At 40.3% G+C, this 19,631-nt stretch overlaps 1 protein-coding gene across 2 annotated transcripts in view; it reads right to left on the reverse strand.

Annotated features, from left to right (window-relative positions):
• LOC107107052 (mitogen-activated protein kinase kinase kinase MLT) overlaps positions 1 to 19,631 on the reverse strand; it is a 123,563-nt gene that overhangs the window by 77,893 nt on the left and 26,039 nt on the right. For both annotated transcript variants that reach the window (XM_015407269.1, XM_015407271.1), the window contains exons 3-7: positions 14,462 to 14,549; positions 8,422 to 8,523; positions 5,745 to 5,810; positions 3,095 to 3,123; positions 2,872 to 3,009 (exon numbers count right to left, since the gene is read on the reverse strand). In XM_015407269.1, coding sequence (XP_015262755.1) covers positions 2,872 to 3,009; positions 3,095 to 3,123; positions 5,745 to 5,810; positions 8,422 to 8,523; positions 14,462 to 14,549 — 423 coding nt within the window. The remainder of the gene's footprint in view (positions 1 to 2,871; positions 3,010 to 3,094; positions 3,124 to 5,744; positions 5,811 to 8,421; positions 8,524 to 14,461; positions 14,550 to 19,631) is intronic.

Here is a 19,631-nt window from a genome sequence, read left to right on the forward strand (position 1 = left end):
GTGCTTGACCAAGGAAAAACTTGGACCTTTGGGTCGACAGCCATATATTGTACTATGGTGGGAAAATGCACTTTCCCCTTTACACAGTAAACAGAAGACAGAAAACAATGTAATAGTCAATGAATACAAGCCATTCTGGCACAGAAAACCTGGGAAAAGAAAGGCCATGGATTCTGCCAACAGAATGCCATTTCTCAACATCTTACTCGTTTACATTTGAAAAGGATTCTGCTCTTTGTTATCAGAATTTCAGCTGCACTTCAACGGATGAAAAGCAGATGTCTGTCTAGCACAAAAGCCACTTGTAAGTGCTCTAGATTGTGATACTAGGCTGTTCAAAAACCTGTATTTATAGATGAGATTGTTTTAAAAGAAGAAAATTAAGTCTCACGTTTTCAGTGATTTTATTCTTTATCTCTAAAGCATACTAATTGCTGGCATTGTTGCATTAGGAGAATTTGAAGGTGTGCTAAACTGAAATCTTCACTGAAGCCAGTGGTTAGAGAACCTGAGCCAATGCACTTAACTGGAACAATGACCCAGGAGTTCAAACACACACAAGGATATAATTATTGAACCACAAATACCTAACTTATGCATCGATGTCCTGAATTTTCACTTACTCAAGGTTATGTTGTCACTAATATTGAGGTTGCTAGTGAATATATAGCCTACATGGCAAACTTTTTTGAATATATGTCATACTTTCACAGAACTTTTTCCTAACTCTTTGCACAGTTTAAAGTGGAGAAAATCATGTTGAGAAAGAGAAATGAACCTCCTCTTTTTAATTACTCGTCATGGTGATGTAGCAGTTCAGCCTATTTATACCAGAAGAAAATTGGTTTTTATACCAAGCTTTTCTCAAAGCAATTTACAATCTCATTCCTTTTCTCTCCCCACAACAGGCTCCTTGTGAGTAGTCTCAAACCAGTTTACAATCTCCTTCCCTTTCTCAAAGGAGTCTCAAAGCAGCTTACAATCTCCCTTTCTCTCCCCACAACAGGTTCCTTGTGAAGTAGATGGAGCTGAAAGATTTCTGAGAAACTGTGACTGGCCCAAGGCCACCCAGCAGGTTCAATGTGGAAGAATGGGAAATCAAATGTGGTTCTCTAAATTAAAGTCCACCGCTCTTAACCACTAAACCACGCTGGCTCTCAGCTCTCAGACACAAAGTGTGGTAAAGATCATCATTTTTAAGTGAGAAACATATTTTTTGTGCTTGAATGTCTTCTTGGTGAGATGAAATCTACACTACTAGAGAGAACAAGGTTAACTTTAGAACTCACACTTTACGACTGAGGATGATATACGTAGCAATTTTTAAACGGAATTCTATTTTATGCAGAATCTGAATGTTTATTTCTCAGATACTATGTTTCTACTTTTGTGAAATGCCATTAAAGGAATTGTTTGTGTGTGTGTGTGACTGAGGATGAGAAAGAATTAAGAAGTGTCTGCGCTGTGAACCATCATGGCCTAAGGGTGCATCTATCAGCCTGTGTGAATGGTACTCCCCGTTATGCCACCATGCTAAAACGTGATGATTGTGGACTTCAGGTTCTAATGTTTATGCACCAAAACATCACCATTCCCCTTTATGCAAACAGAAGGGAATGTCTAATCTCCAAAGCATCTTCAGAGGCCCAGCTTTGGGAGCCCCACCTTCAGAGATTAGGTGGGTGGCAACCTGGGAGAGGGCCTTCTTGGTCATGGCACCAAAGCTCTCTCCCCAGGGAGATTCATCTGTCCTCTTCTGCTGCAGTTTTCTGTCAACAGGTGAAGACTTTTTTTGTTTCATTTGGTCCAACAGGTGAAGACTTCTTTTTTGTTACAGTTGGTGTTCCCTCAATGATCCCTTTTTCCTAGCCAATAGTTGAATTGCTGTTTTCATGTTTTGTATGTATTTTAACTCAGTTTTTAAATTGTTTTAATGATGTACATTGGGGGGGCTGATGTTAATGGTTCTACAATGTGATTTTATCCTGTATGTTTTAAATTGTTGGCCAACTTGGTGGCCCTTGTAAGGGCAGAAAGGCAGGATAAAAATTTTGTAAATAACAACAACAACAACAGCAAAAACAATAACAACAGCAGCAGCAACAACAACAACAACAACAATCATCATCATCTATTAGATACCTCTTTCCCCTAGATATTGAACTTGGAAGTATGGAGAAGAGTGCAGAGAAATGTCCAAATAGGTTCACTGAAAAAAACACAACTGGCACCACACTGGCCATTTGGAAAAGGGGGGAAATGATAATGCAATATAAATATTTATTTATTTATTTATTATTTGCATTTATATCCTGCCCATCCCGCCTGTGAGAGAGAAAGAATGCATGTAACACAGAAATACAGAGGATACTAGCAGTTTACTCAGCACTAAAGGACTCCATACAGATGTTTATATGACAGGCATACACTTTGTGTAGTACATACTGAATGCTTCATAGACCTGGAAGAATATCTAAGATCTTCTTTTCTTCTTATCTTACTGTTCTTCTTGACTCAAAGGTCTTGAACAGATTGAGCGCCAGTCCTCTTACAGGCAATCAATGCAGCTAAATATTGAGCAACTGCTGGTAGTTTTATGAACCTCATCTACAAGGAAAAATAGCTAAGATCTTTGTCCTTGTCTTTGTGCTTGATGTCTAACTGGGCCTGTGCCTACCTAAGGCTGCGGTCACACAAACTAAGTAATCCACTTTCAATGCACTTTCCAACTGAATTTTGCCATTTCACAAAGTAAAAATCCAGTTTGAAAGTGGATTGAAAGTGGATTATTTACTGTGTGTGACTGCAGCCTAACTTATTTCGTTAAATATATTTGGCAGCTTACAGCATGTAGAGAAACAAACTACTCACCACACCATATGAATAGGTGTCACATGTTTCTGACACTGGAAGACTCTGGATAACTTCTGGGGCCATCCAAGGAAAGGTACCAACTAGAGACATATGTGTCGTATGGGAGTGGAACCTTGAGGCACCAAAGTCACAGATCTAGACAAAGCAGTACACAAGTGAGTAAAATAACACAAAAGGTTCAACAGTAAATATCCATTATAAATGACTGAAATGTTCCTACCTTTAATACTCCATCTCCAGCAATAACCACTGGAAATAAAGAAACAACAGAAAATGGCATTACAAGTATTAACAATTTACATCCCTTAAATAAATAATTCCTGGACAGTAGACTTGGATATACTTTCAAGCACAGTTCAAATCACTTCTCAGACTGGAATGGCTGACACTAAATTGAACCAACTGTAACCTTGTTCACACTGAACTGGCTGTGACTACCATAGAAAGATTTTGAGATCATGATGGAAAGCTTGCTGGGAAAGTCTGCTCAGTGTGTTATGAAAGAGGAAAAGGAAAATTAGTTTTTGGAATAACTGGGAAAGATAACGAAAATAAACCTGCCAAGAACTGTAATGCTCCTGTACAAATCTGTAATTAGTCACATCTGGAATACTGAAACAGGATACTGCAGAACTGGAAAAGGTGCAGAAGAGGGTAACTAAAACGATCAAGGGATGGAGCATCTTCCTTAACAGGAAAGACATTTGGGGCATTTTTAGGTTAGGGAAAAGATAATTAAGAATGTTAAGAGATTTATAAAATTATGGATATTACTAGAAAGAGGGCTATAAGAAATTATTCTTCCTCTCTCAAAATATTAGAATTAGAGGTTCCCCAGTTGATAGACTGTAAGAGACAGAAAATATAAGTCATTCTTTATACAAAGTTTAATTAAATTATGAAATACATAGCTGCGATATAGAATGATAATTAGTCGCTTAGATGGCTTTCAGATGGGATAATGGTGAACACAGTCCATGTTAGCCATGACAGTTCAGTGTAACATCACTATACATGACCAGTATACCTCTGCACAGATGCTAGAGACAAGCAACAGCTGAATTGCTGTTGTGTTCATGTTCTGATTTTGCCTTGTTACCTAATGTGCTTGCAGCGCTAGCAACTTAATCATTCGTTCTTGGTCTATAATTTACTTTAATTTATACCTTTGACACTGATGTTGTAGAAACTAATATCTATTTTGCTTTGGTGTCAGTTTTAGCGTAATGAATATTTATTTTGCTCTCGTTATTTTGTCCATGTCAATGTCTGCATTTATTTCCAATTCTACAGGTTTTCTTAAAGACAAATGTTATATGAAAAAATATATTTTTAAAAAGCTTCCCAGTTGCTTGCTGTTGGAATGATCCTACAATTATTCTGTTCTTACATCAGCAAACAATTTTGAGATCACTGGTCAAAATTCTAGAATCCTCACCAGTAAACGTCTAAAAACAGTGGTCGTAACAGTTATTGAATCCATCTGATGCTTGGCAAGTCAACTGCACACCTAGCTGCCAACATTGTCTTTTGACTTTGAGAGCAATCTTAAGCAGGTCTATTCAGAACCCTACTCAGGTCTATTCAGTGGGGCTTACTCCCGGGAAACTGTTCTTAGGACCACATTTTAAGTCACCAAATATAAGATGTATTTTACATATGGGTTGGGAAGAGTGGGAAACTGATTGTGGACTTCCCTGACTATAAACATCACCCAAAAAAAATGAAGCACATGAAAATACTAAGTTATAACAACAGCAACAATCAGCAATGTCACCATTATGAAAAAATATCTCTTTTTTTCCCATTTGGCACGTCGACTTTGGGCATACCCTACAGTACTAATCCCATTTGACAAGCTGGCATAAAGTAATTCCCTTCTGCCAAACAGTCACAAAGTAACATGAGTTGTAATTACCACCAACTATGAACAGCTGGAAAACTGCAGACCTCGGTTGAGCTACTCCACATCTGGAGCACAAAACATAAGAAATAACCGGAGTTCTTTGCTGAACTTTTAGCTAATCGTGCAGCAGAATGGGTCTGCTACTATGTCAAGGAAACAGCAGCGCAACATTCATTGACATGACGCTGCAAATCCCTTGCCGCTTCCAGTAGCATAAATGCGAAAAGCAGCGGATCACAGAAGGTGCCAACAGATTATCTTGTTCTCTACCCTATGTAATTAGTAGGCCACTAATTAAACTTAATGGAGGAAATTCTTATAACCCTTTCTCCAGCTGATCAGAATGCTTCTGTCTGCAGATTCAGGATGCATAATGAAATTGTCTGGGCCTTTCACAATCAGAAACTGAAGAAATTTCAGCGAAGGGAGCTTTGACTCTCAAAAGCTCATACCCTGAAAATCTTGTGGTTTCTGAGGTGCTGCTGGACTCGAATCTACCCTCTGCATAAATTCTGACTGCGATTTATCTGCAAGTAAGTATCACACTGCTCACCACCTTCATGCTGAAGAAAACCACCACAACAAAATAATGTGAGAGTTCAAGAAAAACGTTCAAGATACGCAGAAACTATAGAGCTAATTCAGAGGGAATGAGTGATGCAACTTCCAAAGAATCGTATTTTGATTTTTTTGCCATAAGCTGGAGGGACTTACAAGACAAACAACCAAATGTTTCTCAGAGCAATATTACACAAAGGTAAATTGGAAGGAAAAGGACCCAAGTAAGTTTTCTTGGAGGACAAATAGGGTAAAAAGTAAATTAAATCGTTATTTTGCAGGGCTGTCTGTCTGAATAGCACTTATAAACATTTTAGCCACTGCTTGAGTTGTATTCTCCTTCCTAGTACTAACATTAAAACCCCAATGGAACAAAGCAAAACATGTACATTCTTGGCTGTATTACCATTTCGGGACTTCAGATCTCTGTGTATTACTTTGACCGGAGCCTCCATATGCAAATAATGCATTCCTAAAAAGGACATGAGGGGAAAAAATCATTTTATTATACTATGAGCACTTATTACAATTACTATATATTATAATATTATTGTATTATTATCTATTACATAATCAGTGCCATACTGTGTGCCTTGAATAGAAATCTCCTGTGCACAAACCAAAATCTTCGTGTCCAGGCTGACTGTTCTATACTAGTAAACATGAAGCTGTTCATGTTCACTAGTTTTCAGGGAGAAATCTCAACCTTGTACGAGTCTTGGGCATATACAGACCATGTTCGGCTACATAAAGGGAAAAGTAACAAAGGATCCAGGCTGTACTACATTTGTTTGCCAGTCGTACAAATCCATTCCTCCAGAAGGAATACGGGCTTTCAACTGGGTGGTTAGGGAGATGGTATATTTAAATACACACACTACAGATCTGTTCTTTGTTTCTTTTCCTTTGCAGTGAAAGACAGGTACATTCATTCTCAAGCCTCATATGAGAAAAATATTTACCTACAGAAATTAATGGGTAAACAGGCCCACAATGTACAGCTCAATGAAAATTCAGAGACAGAAGCCTTTACATACATTTAATATACATTACATGGTTTTTGGTTTTTTTCGCACTTCCTGATACAAATAAACATAGACACAGGCAAAGCTTAGATATGATCAAAACAGAGAAATTATTGTCAGGGGAAGATTAAACAATTCAGTACACAATTGACGCAAGCTTGGGATGAATTCATTCCCACTGATTTCAAAAGGAAACAGTTGGCTTATATCCATGTATTTCACATTGTAAACAGATTATTATTTGGTGTGCCATAACTGGAACTAGGATAGGCTTTCTTGGTAGACAAGAAATGCAAGTTTCTCAAATGTCTTAGCGTTTCTTTTGTTTTTCACTGGCATTGAAACGTTTACAAAGAAGATGCTTTGCATGCTATCATGTAAGAGAGAGCTTTAAAAAACACTTGTCTCTATCATTTTTATTACTTCTTGAGACACCTGGTTGGAAGGTAAATGGACTCTAGTCAGAAATGTCATTTAAAAATCTATATGGTGATTTGAAACATACCCCAAAACCACCAAGACAAGCTCCTGAGGGTCCATAGCAACGGGTTTCATTGTCAATGTAGGAATAAATTGATTTTAAAATAATACTGCATTAAAGGTAAAGGTAAAGGTTCCCTTGCTCGAAAGCCAGTCGAATCCGACTCTACGGTTGCGGTGCTCATCTCCGTTTCAAAGCCGAAGAGCCAGTGCTGTCCGAAGACGTTTCCGTGGTCATGTGGCCGGCATGACTAAACACCAAGGCGCACGGAACGCTGAGTTCAGCGTCTTAACCACTTGAGCCACCGCAGCTCCATTAATACTGCATTAGCCACAAATATAAAATTGCATAGGTTCACTTCTGCACACACACAAAATTACTGGGACTTGGAAGGGTCCACGGCTCAGTGGAAGAGCCTCTGCTTGGCTTGCAGGAGGTTCCAGGTTTACTTCCTGGCATCTCCAGTTAAAAGGACCAGTGACTAGGTGATGTGAAAGATACCTGATACCATGGAGAGCCACTGACAGTCTGAGTAGAAAATACTGATCTTAATGGACCAGTGGTCTGATTCAGTATAAGGCAGTTTCATGTGTTTAATTTCTACCACTTACATCCCTTTACCCCATATATGGCATGTGTTTTAGTATTGTGGGTTTTAATCAGAAGCTGCCTTGAGCAGGACTCTAAAGAGGTGGCATAGAAATATTCTAAATAAATAAATAAATAAATATGCACACAACTAGAGGTTCCTTATTCACATAAATGGACAAGTCATTTCCATATACAGAGAGCCTGTGCTTGCAAGGAATCAAAGTTTGTCATAGTGTACAATGGAACAGTAATACAGAGCATAGGAAAAGACATTACAAGGCACTTCAGGAGCCTCCAAATGTGGTTACAAAATCCCCAATAGCAAAAAAAAAATCTAAAACAAAACAACAAAGAGGCTGGAGGGGGTGCAATGGCTCCTTAAATAGCCAATTTGGACCTTCCCTCCTATTGGCCCATTTTGACTATTGTGTCATTCAAGCGCTCGTGCATGAAAGGACTTCCCTGCCTTCCCCACCCTGCTACAGCCCACCAAAATGGGGCTCCCCCAGGAGCAACATGAGGAAGGAATTGGAAGGCTGCCCTGGGACAGAGGAATCTGCAAATATCACCCCTCTTCCTCCAACCCATGGTTTCAACTGTCTTCCAAGAAGTAATTGATCGGAAACTATTAATCCTGTTTTTGTGTTTTACGATGGTCAGAACAACCTTAAGAAGTCTATATTTTTAGCTAGTTTAAATCTAGATAGAAGATGATGGACATTTAGGGAGGAAAAGCTAAGAAATTAGTTATTATAAGTGCTAAATCTTTAATACAGTAATAACATGTATCTTCTACAGAACCTTCTGTATCTGACTTCACCTGGCCTTCCATATCTGAGCATTCATGGAAGGCAACCAAACTACCAGACACTAAGGCTAAGTGTGAAAAACAGAATGCCTTCTGGATTGAACGCAAGTAGAATCAGCCCCTTTATAAACTACCTATCATCAAAATCTACCTAGTGCTATAAATTGATCTCTCTTACCTTTAGCTATATCCATTGCCCAGGTCATTATATGATCCATATCCATATCTTCACTTCTGTTGCTATTTATGTAGTCATACAGTGACCCAGCAGAAGCATATTCTGTTAAATAAATAAAAAAATAAAATAGGTTTCTTATTAGGTTTACATTCTTCTATGAAATATCACTCAGAGGTGTTCACAATCCAAAATAAGCTAACAACCACCAAAGAAAATTTAACACGGCTGCTTCTAAAACTGGAGGAAGGTTGCCCCAACAATGATTTCCAATCCTACCTTCCAAATCAACAGAAATTAAATTAGAATAAAATAAATCCAAATAGCACACTGTAAAACACAGAGTTCCATTTAATTTCTCAAGCATTAATTTTAACTAAAGGACCACATGATATCATATACAACTTTTAAAAAATTCAGCCGTAAAGCCGTCTGTGCCCGGAGATTTATTATTTTTGAGTGATTTAATGGTGGATTGGATTTCTAGAGCCGTGATTGGTTCTTCAAGCCAATTTGTGTGTTGTTGGGACGGGACTTTTTGCAAGGGGTGTTGTGAAAAAACTCTTTAATCTTTATACTTGCAGGATTTGTTGAAGCATATAGTGTTTTATAGTAGTTTAAAAAAGCTTATTTGATATCTTTAGCAGCATATCTTAATAGGCCACTTTTATCCTGAATTGCAAGCCGAATATTATCTGCCTTTTTTTGCTGCAGTTTCCATGCTAGCAGTCTGAGAGTTCTTGGACCTACAAGCCAATATTTTTGTTTTACATATAGAAGTTGCTTCTGAATTTTTGAAACTTCCATAGCTGAATTTTGTAAGAAATATAATCATCTCATATCCACCCAACTTGCTGAAACATGCAATGATATCCTACAAGCTGGCATAATGCCCCCTACTTGGGAGTCTTACCAAAATCATAGCCATTCCCAAAAAAGATAGAGATCATCATTACCAGAGTACTGATTATAAAATCTTTACTGCAACATTAGCTGCCAGGCTCAATAAGCTGATTGGAATGTATATCTCCCCTCACCAAACAGGGTTCATCCCTGGACGGGATATTTCGGATAATACTAGAAAAATCATAGACATTATCCAATTTTGCAAAAAAAAAAAAACATGCCAACTCGGTCTTTTATTTTGTCAGTTGACATGGAGAAGGCATTTGACACGGTGGAACCGCATTATTTAGAGTGTTTAAGCAATATGAATTTTGGTTCTGCCTTCAGGAAACCTATTTAAGCAATGTATCAATCACCCAAGGCATACATTCAAATATACAACTTTTTTTTTAAAGTAGAGATATTAAAAAGTGAACGAGAAAGAAATCAATTACAAAGAGAACTGGTCAGCAAAAAAAACCAAAACAAAAAAACCCTGCCACCAAGGATCGCCAACCTTCAGCTGGGGCCTAGAGAGCTCCTAGAATTACAACTGATCTTCACATGGGCCTGGAGAGCTCCTAGAATTACAACTAATCTTCACACAATATAAATACTTTCCCCTGAAAAAAAATGGCTACTTCAGACCGTGGATTTTATGGCATTATACTCTGCTACAGTGCAATCCCACCCTCCCCAGGCTCCACTCTGAAATCTGCAGGAATTTCCAATGAAGCCACCTAACCAATACATTTACCAATGTATAGGAGCAATGAGATTTCTACACAAATCTTTTGCTGACAGTGGGATATAAATGGCCTGGGATCAAGAAAATATTTTGCTTGGTGAGCGTATTCCATGTACAGCAATTTCTAGGACTCCTTTAAATAATTTTAAGTTTCTTTCACTGTAGTCCACAACATGACAAGACTGGCTACGTTCCAGCCTTCCATGCTCTCATATCAGGATACCTTTCCCATCTGCACCATGCTGGCAAACCACATTATGGCAGGCTAATCTTCCACAATTTGCTCCACCTAAACTACCTCCAATGGTTCGATCCCTAAGAACACTTCTTAGGAGTAAACCCCACTGAATAGATCTGCTTAGGATAGCTCCCTAAACTAAGTACTACCCAGTAACACCATCCCTATAACAAGGGAGCACTGAGATTATGAAGAAGTTGCAAACCCCCTCACATATATAGACAATTATTATTCAACTAAAGGCCAATAGTTCCCAACCAAAGTTTTAATTGTTGTTTTTATGTTTTGGTAGGGATTTTAGCTCTGGTTTTAATTGTTTTAATTGTGTATTGGGGTTTGGGTGGTTGGTTTTAATGGCTTTAAAATGCCATTTTAATATGTACGCTTTAATTTATTAGCTGTCTTGGAGGTCCTTGTGAGGACAGAAAGTTTGGATAGAAATTCTGTAAGATAACTAAATGTCTACAGTAAAGAATTCTCTCCATGCTCAGAAAGCAAAAATATTCGCTGTCAAATCTAATTGATCTAGAACGTGAAAATTAATTTGGAGAGATCTGCTCAGGCAAGCTTAAAAGATCTCAAAATTCTGCACAAGCAGAACTCTCGAGGCATTCTAGAGAGATCACCCAAAGATGCCAACTCAGCTACGCCTATACTAAGATGGTTGTCACTGAAAGAAATTTCATCTTAAATACAGCCATTCTCCTCTGCTCCAGACAACCTTGTAGCACTAATGAACATTTACTAATAAAAGATGATCTCTGGATTTTTTGATGTGTTTGAAAGGTATTTCTATTCACAAGGGTAACATGATTGGTCAACTCCTTGTTTGAACCATGAGTATACCCTACATTTTGTTCCAGAATACTTTGTGAGATTAACCAATAAATACACCAGCTCTACAGTCGTCTTGCAGCAAAGCCTGCCAGTATGCATTCAACCTGCAAGATATACAGTATACTACAGCCTCCTCACCTCCAAGCGTTAAGTCTGGCTAGTTCTGATCAAGCTCTACAGAGTGGGAGAACTATTAAAACCCTGGCATACTAAAACTATTCCTGCTTCAAACAAGGAATTCTTATTATTCTATCATGCTATGGAACACGAACAAAACATTAATGTTTTAGCAGTGCATGTAACTGTAAGCTTCTGTTTCCAAAGAAGGATGTCAAAGTCTATACAATTCAATCAAGAGAATTACTACATTCACAGCTTCATAGAATACACTGCATATGATAAATGAATGCAATTATTATTCCAGCAAATGGTATTACCGTATCAAAGTCTGCAAACATTTTGTCATGCATATTTTGGCCTTCTGCAGTTTGAGTTACCTGTCCCATTTTTAAAGTTTTATGTTTCCACTGCTTTCCTTTTCTAAATGAGTCTTGTTTTGTACACATCATGTGCTTCAGCTTAAGATACTCTTTATCCAAGTACTGCTTGTGCAATTCTTTGGATCATAATTGGAAAGAAAGGCTTGAACACAGCTCAAGTAAGTAACCATTTAAAGACTATGAAAAAGGATTCTTTTTTACTTCATTTACTTCACAAACAAGATGATTAATCAGTGTACTTCATCTCCTAAGAAACGTAACAGATTTGATCTCTTTCAACAAACTTAGTCTGGGCATGGCCATTCTTCTATGCTTGCTTGGTTCTTTCTACAATCACTACCCATCAGAATCACACCACCAGGCAGGCAGAGCCAGTGTTGAGTACTGGCAAGAACATGTGGTTAGAGCTACCTGATGCCTGCTTCAACTGCAGTTGTAATGGATACTTTGGACGCTGATGTCTCACAAGAGATTCTGATTTTGCAAGAAAGTAGAAATCTTCAGGAAGCATACGCAGGTCATCATGCACGTGTGTAAAGTGCTGTCAAGTCACAGCAGACTTATGGTGACCCTATAGGGTTTTCCAGACAAGTGACTAAGCAGAGGTGGTTTATCACCGCATTCCCCTGTATGGTCTTCCTTGGTGGTCTCCCATCCAAGTACTGACCCTGCTTAGCTTCCAAGATCTGATGAGGTCTCACTATACTATACCATTCCACAGCTCACCATATATGGTATAAAAAGGTAGGTCAAGGACAAGTGATTCAACTGTCTATCCAGGTAGGACAACAGGAGTCAAGGAGAGGACAAGAAAGAAGGTGCAGCAAAAACCTCTCTTCCATTATTCTGAGGCAGATGGATGGGGAAGCAGTCTAGGGGCATGTGGAAGCACCCAGAGAAAGCAGCCTAGAGGCTGAACCCAACACCTTTTCTTCTGCGTACAGTGTCAATAATGGAGAGACGATAGCTGACCACTGCAAAATATGCACATATAATCACAACATGGAAATCATTCTAGAGAGGGATCATGCATAAAACTGTCCTTGATGAAATGACTTTGACTTAAAGCAATTTTTACAAGTAACGCTGACAGCGACTTCTTCTGCACCAAGGGCTCTTCACCACCACCACTTCCAGCACTCACTGAAGGTGAACATGAGTTTAATGTGTTCCACTCCATAAACACTAGCACAAGCATAGAAGCCCTCAATCCCAGCCTGCTCCAGTACGATGGTTTAGTGGTTGGAAAGAAGGCAGAAGACACCAGGGCCTAGTTTCTGCTTCCAAGAGCACCTGACTTGCTGCTCTTAAGATGGCCTTCAGATAATACAGGCAATATGCTAGGACTCTAAATATGGAAATCCAGTTACCAGCCCCCCCCAAGTTTTTACACAAGATCTATTATTGACAGTATTAAATATTAGAAACAGTAGTGATGTGTTTTTACAGCGGTTTTCCTCTTTTCTCCATGGTTGGGGACAGAGAGTGGCGCTCAGCAAGAGGGTCTCCCCGCGATACCCACTAGAACGTGGAGTGCCGCAGGGGGCAATCCTCTCGCTAATGCTGTTCGACATCTATATGCCCTCTTGCCCAGTTGGTCTGGGGGGTTGGTCTGGGTTGCCATCAGTATGCTGACGACACCCAGCTCTGTTTTATTTATTTATTTACTTGTTGGATGGCTGCCCAGACTCCGCCCCAGAGAGTTTGGACAGGGCTTTGGAGGCCGTGGCTGGGTGGCTACGGCAGAGTCTGTTGAAATTAAATCCCACAAAGACGGAGGTCCTGTACCTGAGCTGGGGTGGGGGGCAGACTCAGGAACCTGGCTCCCTACCCTGGATGGGGCACAGTTGGTGCCAGCCTAGAAGGTGAGGAGCCTAGGAGTGACTCTGGATCCCTCACTCTCCATGGAGGCCCAGGTTGCCACAGTTGCCAGGTGTGCCTTTTATCATCTCTGGCAGATCAGGCAGCTGGTTCCTGATCTCTCCCCCCAGGACTTGTCTACAGTGACCCATGCAATTGTCACTTCCAGGCTTGATTACTGTAACTTTCTTTACACGGGCTTACCCTTGAGGCTGATCCGGAAACTCCAGCTGGTGCAAAATGCAGCAGCAGGCCTGCTGACTGCAACATCTGTGCAGGTGCGTATTCAGTTGATGTGTCGTCAATTGCACTAGCTACCAATCAAGTACTGGATTTGTTTCAAGGTGCTGGTGATGACCTTTAAAGCCCTATGCAGACTGAGACCAACATATCTAAGGGACCACCTCTCCCCATATATGCCCGGAGAGCCTTGTGTTCCACGGATCATCATTTGCTGGTTGTCCCCCGCCTGGATATTACAGTTTTCCAGGGCCTGCAAAACGGAGCTTTTCTGCCAGGTCTTCGATTGAGGTGGTGGGTGTCCATCAATTGGCCTCCCTGCTGCAGTCTCTTAATGTTATGCTGCTGTTAATAAGATCTCTATGGCTCGACCAGGGCCCAATTGTTTCCAGCTATTAGGACGGCTGAATATGTAATTGTTGTAATGCCTACCTTTTAATTGTTTTTAACTGTTTTTATTATTTGATATTTATTTCTCCATTTATTAATTGTCATTTATTGCTGTGAACTCCCTAAGCCCACTTGTGGGAAGGGTGGGATGTAAATTGAAATAAATAAATAATACACTGAGCTGATTTTGACATTGTTGGAGTCTTTTGATCACAAAAGTTGCATACGGCAGCAGGCAGCGCATTGACTCTTCTCAACTAAAAGAAATGCCTAGGCATATCTCAAAAAAGCAAATCTCTTTGAATGTAAAACAAACCAAGAAGGGAAAAAAGAACTGTAACTCACCTGTAACTATGCCGTAGTTGGGGGGTTCGATAACAGCTCCGTAAAACTGAATGATGTTTCTGTGGCTGAGCACACTGAGGATCTCCGCCTGTTCAAAACCCAGAGGAAGTATTAGATGTGAATACAAAAGATGTGTACGTGAGGACATAAATCAAACTCTCCACAGATGAGTCATGCACAATACATCAATACAGCAGAAATGCCTGCCAGAAAATCTTTTCTGAGAAAGCAAAGCCTAATTCGTAGAAATGGACTCCTAACCATCCTCAGTTAAAAAGATCTCATAATGGCACTCCATAGGTATACTCGGGTTGGGGTTCTGTGATTATGGTAGTACTTTTTAGAGCTGCCACCAGTCACTGAAATTGGAGAAAGAACATATAACCTGAGCATCAGTTCATACACTATGCTCCTCCCCACAAAACTGTGGGCAGTCTACCAGTACTAATTATTTAATTTTCTAGCAATGTTCTTAAAATTCTGAGTATGTTGGTGAAAGGCAATTGTAACAGCATGGAACTCTGATTTATTTTGTAGGGCAACCTCTTTTCTCTGAGGACACATGAGGATATTTTTGCCTTCTATTCAGTGATTCCACAATTAATTCCTGCGCAAAATGGTATTCCATGAATATCAATACTCTTTGACTTGATTTTCAATATGTTGCTAGGCAAATTAAGCATGAGCATTTTCAATCTACAGTCCTGTATAAAGAGGGGAAAAAGTTACATAAGACCTTTCTACAAGTGAAAAAGGTTGCTTTCCAAAAGCCCATGTGATGACACTTACATACAGCAACTGCAACTAAAGACAGCTTTAACTTTGAAAATTAGCTAGGAAAGGAGTCTCATCTTAGTTCATCAATGGGATCCATTCCATTAACAGGACACTCTTCTCCTCAGATCGCATAAATCTTCCTCAAACAGAAGGAACCTTCCTCTAGAGCAAGGAGCTTTGCGCAGGTGGAGGAAGTGTGTGTTTCACCAGTGGAATGCTCCTGACATTCAAAGAAGGTTCTACCATTAACAAAAGAAAACCTTCAGATCCAATCATTTGTTTTTAATGCCACACAGGCATTTTTGTCCATTTTTACCAGATCTGATTGTAGCATATATGATTCAGATTTCTGGCCCCCAGTGATGGTTTTGGAAACACTAGAATTAATACTGGACAGAAAGCAAAAATCAGGATGGTTAGTCCTGATTTGGGAGGGATAAGGGCTCTGCTCACATAAATGTCACTGGAAAATTCGGTCAGGAATGAATTTGAGCATAGTTGCACCTGTTTTTGAAAGACAAATATGTATTTTACAAAAAAAACCACAGATCCAATTAGATGTACTAATCATAGAGTTAAATTACCTGCATAGTATCTACTTAATATTTAAGCAGGTATTTTAATTTGAAAAACAGAGCTGGAAGGGACCCCACGCGTCATCTAGTCCAACCCCCGTACACAAGGCAGGAAATTCACAGCTACCCCCTCTCATTCCCCCTGTGACCCCTGCTCTATGCACAGAGGCAGATAAAAAGCCCTCCAGGATCCCTGGGCCAATCTGTCCTGGAGGAAAATTTCCTCCTGACTGTAAAGTAGAAGAAGAAGAAGAGACGTGATTGGATTTATACCCCGCCCTTCACTACCCAAAGGAGTCTCAGAGTGGCTTAAAAAATCCTTTCCCTTCCCCTCCCCACAACAGACACCCTGTGAGGTAGGTGGGGCTGAGAGCGCTCTGACAGAAACTGCTCTTTTTCAAGAACAGCTGTGCCAGAACTATGGTTTCCCCAAGGTCATCCAGCTAGGTGCAAGTGGAAGAGTGGGGAATCAAACCCGGTTCTCCCAGGTTAGAGTCCACACACTTAACCACTACACCAAACTGGTGTTGGCCATTACCCTGGACATATAGGAAAGGGTCACAAGAGCCAAGCACTGGTTCATCCCTTCCTGCCCTGCCTCCTATGATTTGCCTAAACTGATATTCTTGTTATTAAAAAGATTAATTGCTTTTATTTGTTTACTGAAGTTATTCTAAGCCTCTTTGAACACAATGCACATGCCTCTTAAATAAATAAAGATATAAATGGTGGCATATTTTTGAAATCTGGGCTATTGATAACAGTATTTTTATAAAAGAACATGCTGAGTTGGATTCTGCTGAGTTAAAATCTGCTATTCTGCATTTAATAACTACTATACCTCAGCTCAGGTCCCATTGAAATATGTAAGCATATGGAAAATCTGAATTTGGGTGGCTTTCATGGATCTGAAAAATGTATTTTGAAATTACAGCGATCTATTCTGGGCTCCACTGCCTGCCAATAATTTCTATTTTGTCTGTTGTTTTTGTACAGAGATCTACACAAAGATGCTTCTTTGAAGATCAGCTCTGTATTCAGCTTCTCAGGGCATAAAACAGGCTAAAGTAAAGGTAAAGGTTCCCTTGCTCGAAAGCCAGTCGAGTCCGACTCTAGGGTTGCGGTGCTCATCTCTGTTTCAAAGCCGAAGAGCCAGTGCTGTCCGAAGACATTTCCGTGGTCATGTGGCCGGCATGACTAAACACCAAGGCGCACGGAACGCTGTTACCTTCCCACCGAAGTGGTACCTATTTAAAGGTAAAGGTTCGCTTGCTCGAAAGCCAGTCGAATCCGACTCTAGGGTTGCGGTGCTCATCTCCGTTTCAAAGCCGAAGAGCCAGCGCTGTCTGAAGACGTTTCCGTGGTCATGTGGCCGGCATGACTAAACACCAAGGTGCACGGAACGCTGTTACCTTCCCACCGAAGTGGTACCTATTTATCTACTTGCAATTTCTTGCTTTCGAACTGCTAGGTTGGCAGGAGCTGGAACTAGAGACGAGAGCTCACTCTGTCTTGTGGCACCCGGGTCTCGAACTGCTGAACTACTGACCTTCCACAGCCTGCAGTTCAGCGTCTTAACCACTTCAGCCACCGCAGCTCCATTAATACTGCATTTCCGTGGTCATGTGGCCGGCATGACTAAACACCAAGGCACACGGAACGCTGTTACCTTCCCATCGAAGTGGTACCTATTTATCTACTTGCAATTTCTTGCTTTCGAACTGCTAGGTGGGCAGGAGCTGGAACTAGAGACGGGAGCTCACTCCGTCATGCGGCACACCCGGGTCTCGAACTGCTGAACTACCGACCTTCCACAGCCTGCAGTTCAGCGTCTTAACCACTTGAGCCACCGCAGCTCCATAAAACAGGATAGCATCATCCTTATTCAACTTTTTCATAAACTGTTTTGTTTTTTGTCTACGATACTATGGGAGGCTGAACAGAAATTTTTGTTCCATGAGGTTTATCATAATCATTGCTGAGATAACTCTCTGGTACCCCATGTTCAAATATCAAGATGTAGTGGGGGATTATTCAATATATAGTACTACATTTCCTCTGAGGGGAAAAATAATTCTTGTCAATTACATTTCAAGTAATGCCTTCTATTTTAGATGGCAGTTCACTGAAATACATCTTTATATCTGCAGTTCTGTGTTTGTGGAACAGATAACATTGAAGATTTACTCCATTATACATTCTGCTGCCCATTAGCGAGAATGTTAAAAGATTTCTTCTAGAGTCTTTGCAAGAGTGACCTGAGCACACTAGTCTAAGAACAAACTTCTGAACAAACAAAATATACTGGTGATGGTGGAAAGTGCTGTCAAATCTCAGCAGCCGACTGATGGCGACCCTGTAGATATCTCAAGGCAAGAGACATTCAGAACAATGCTCCCTCTAAGCTGTGGAGTCCTGGGAGCAAAAATTCTACTTTCTGAACTACTGGCATTAAAGTTGTGAGCAAGTGATTTGGCTACTGCATAAATTAGTTTGCTCTGGAGCCATCCTTCCTGAGTTAAGACAAAAATATGTGATCCAGAGGCTAAAAAACTGTGAGCTAGCCCACAGTAACTCAGCTTAGAGGAAACACTGATTCAGAGGTGGTTTGCCATTGCCTGTCTCTGCACAGAAACCCTAGACCAGGGGTGTAAAACATAAGGCCTGGGGGCCAGAACCGGCCCATCCAGGGCTCTTATGCAGCCCACGAGCAACTAGTGCAAGGGAGGGAACACCAGATTGCTCAAGGGGAGTGGGTGGAGCCACTCCGATCGTGGCCTCAGCATGGTGGAACAACCTCATCTGTTGCAGTCAAGCAGCATGGGAGCGTCCGCCAAGTGCTGCACCGCTGGCTCTCCAGTCCGCCCATATGGGTTTTCCTTTGCAACCCGCTCCCAGCCCATGGGGCCTTGCAGCGAGGATACACCAACTCAGAGCTTACCAGCTGCTCTCCTTTATACAGTTTATATCTCCAGTACCTGGCATTACATTTTATGGCACACATGGCCCAGCCCACCAAAGTGTCATTTATGTCAGATCCAGCCCTCATAACAAATGAGTTCGACACCTCTGCCCTAGACTTCCTTGGTGGTCTCCCATCCAAAGACTAACCAGGGCTGACCCTGCTTGGCTTCCAGAATGGCACGAGATCAGGCTAGCCTACACCATCCATCTCAGGGCAAAATAAAAAATATTACAAGAGATAAATGATCTTAACATGTCATAAAAACAATAGCCATAAAAACAGACCACCCTAGATCTCAAACAAGCCAATTTAACTAAACAATGTAATGGGTACAACTGATTAAACTCCACAGGGGAGCAGTTCTCTAAAAGCACATTGTTATGGCCAATAAAACTGAATGCCAATAGTAGTTAGAGAAAGAGAAATCTGGATTTTCCATTAATTGAGCTCATTAGAATGACTATGATTAGAATAATGCATTATGTATCAAGGAAATCTTTCAATCTTAGGCTCATTTGTACTTTGGAAACATTGACTGACAATCTGAATTCACTGATATAAATGTATTTCCTTCTCAGAAATGTCAGGTTTTAATACTACTGAAATCCATCAACAAATAATAACAGCACACTTCAACTTTTAAAAAGATGTATAATGAAGAATTTTAACAATTTTGAGGTTTTTTTAAAAAAACTTCATTATTCTTATTAGGATAATGTATATTGCGCCTCTCCAGATACCTTTTTGATATAGCCTGAAGTGAACTTGAATTTTAACGAAATATTTTGTCTAGTGTAACAGCAGAAAAAAATTAACTGCTGAGTTGTAAATAGATTACATTTTCTTCAGTCTG

This window comes from Gekko japonicus, unplaced genomic scaffold (assembly GCF_001447785.1).
Source record: "Gekko japonicus isolate JY-2015 unplaced genomic scaffold, Gekko_japonicus_V1.1 scaffold66, whole genome shotgun sequence".
Taxonomy (NCBI): Eukaryota; Metazoa; Chordata; class Lepidosauria; order Squamata; family Gekkonidae; genus Gekko; species Gekko japonicus.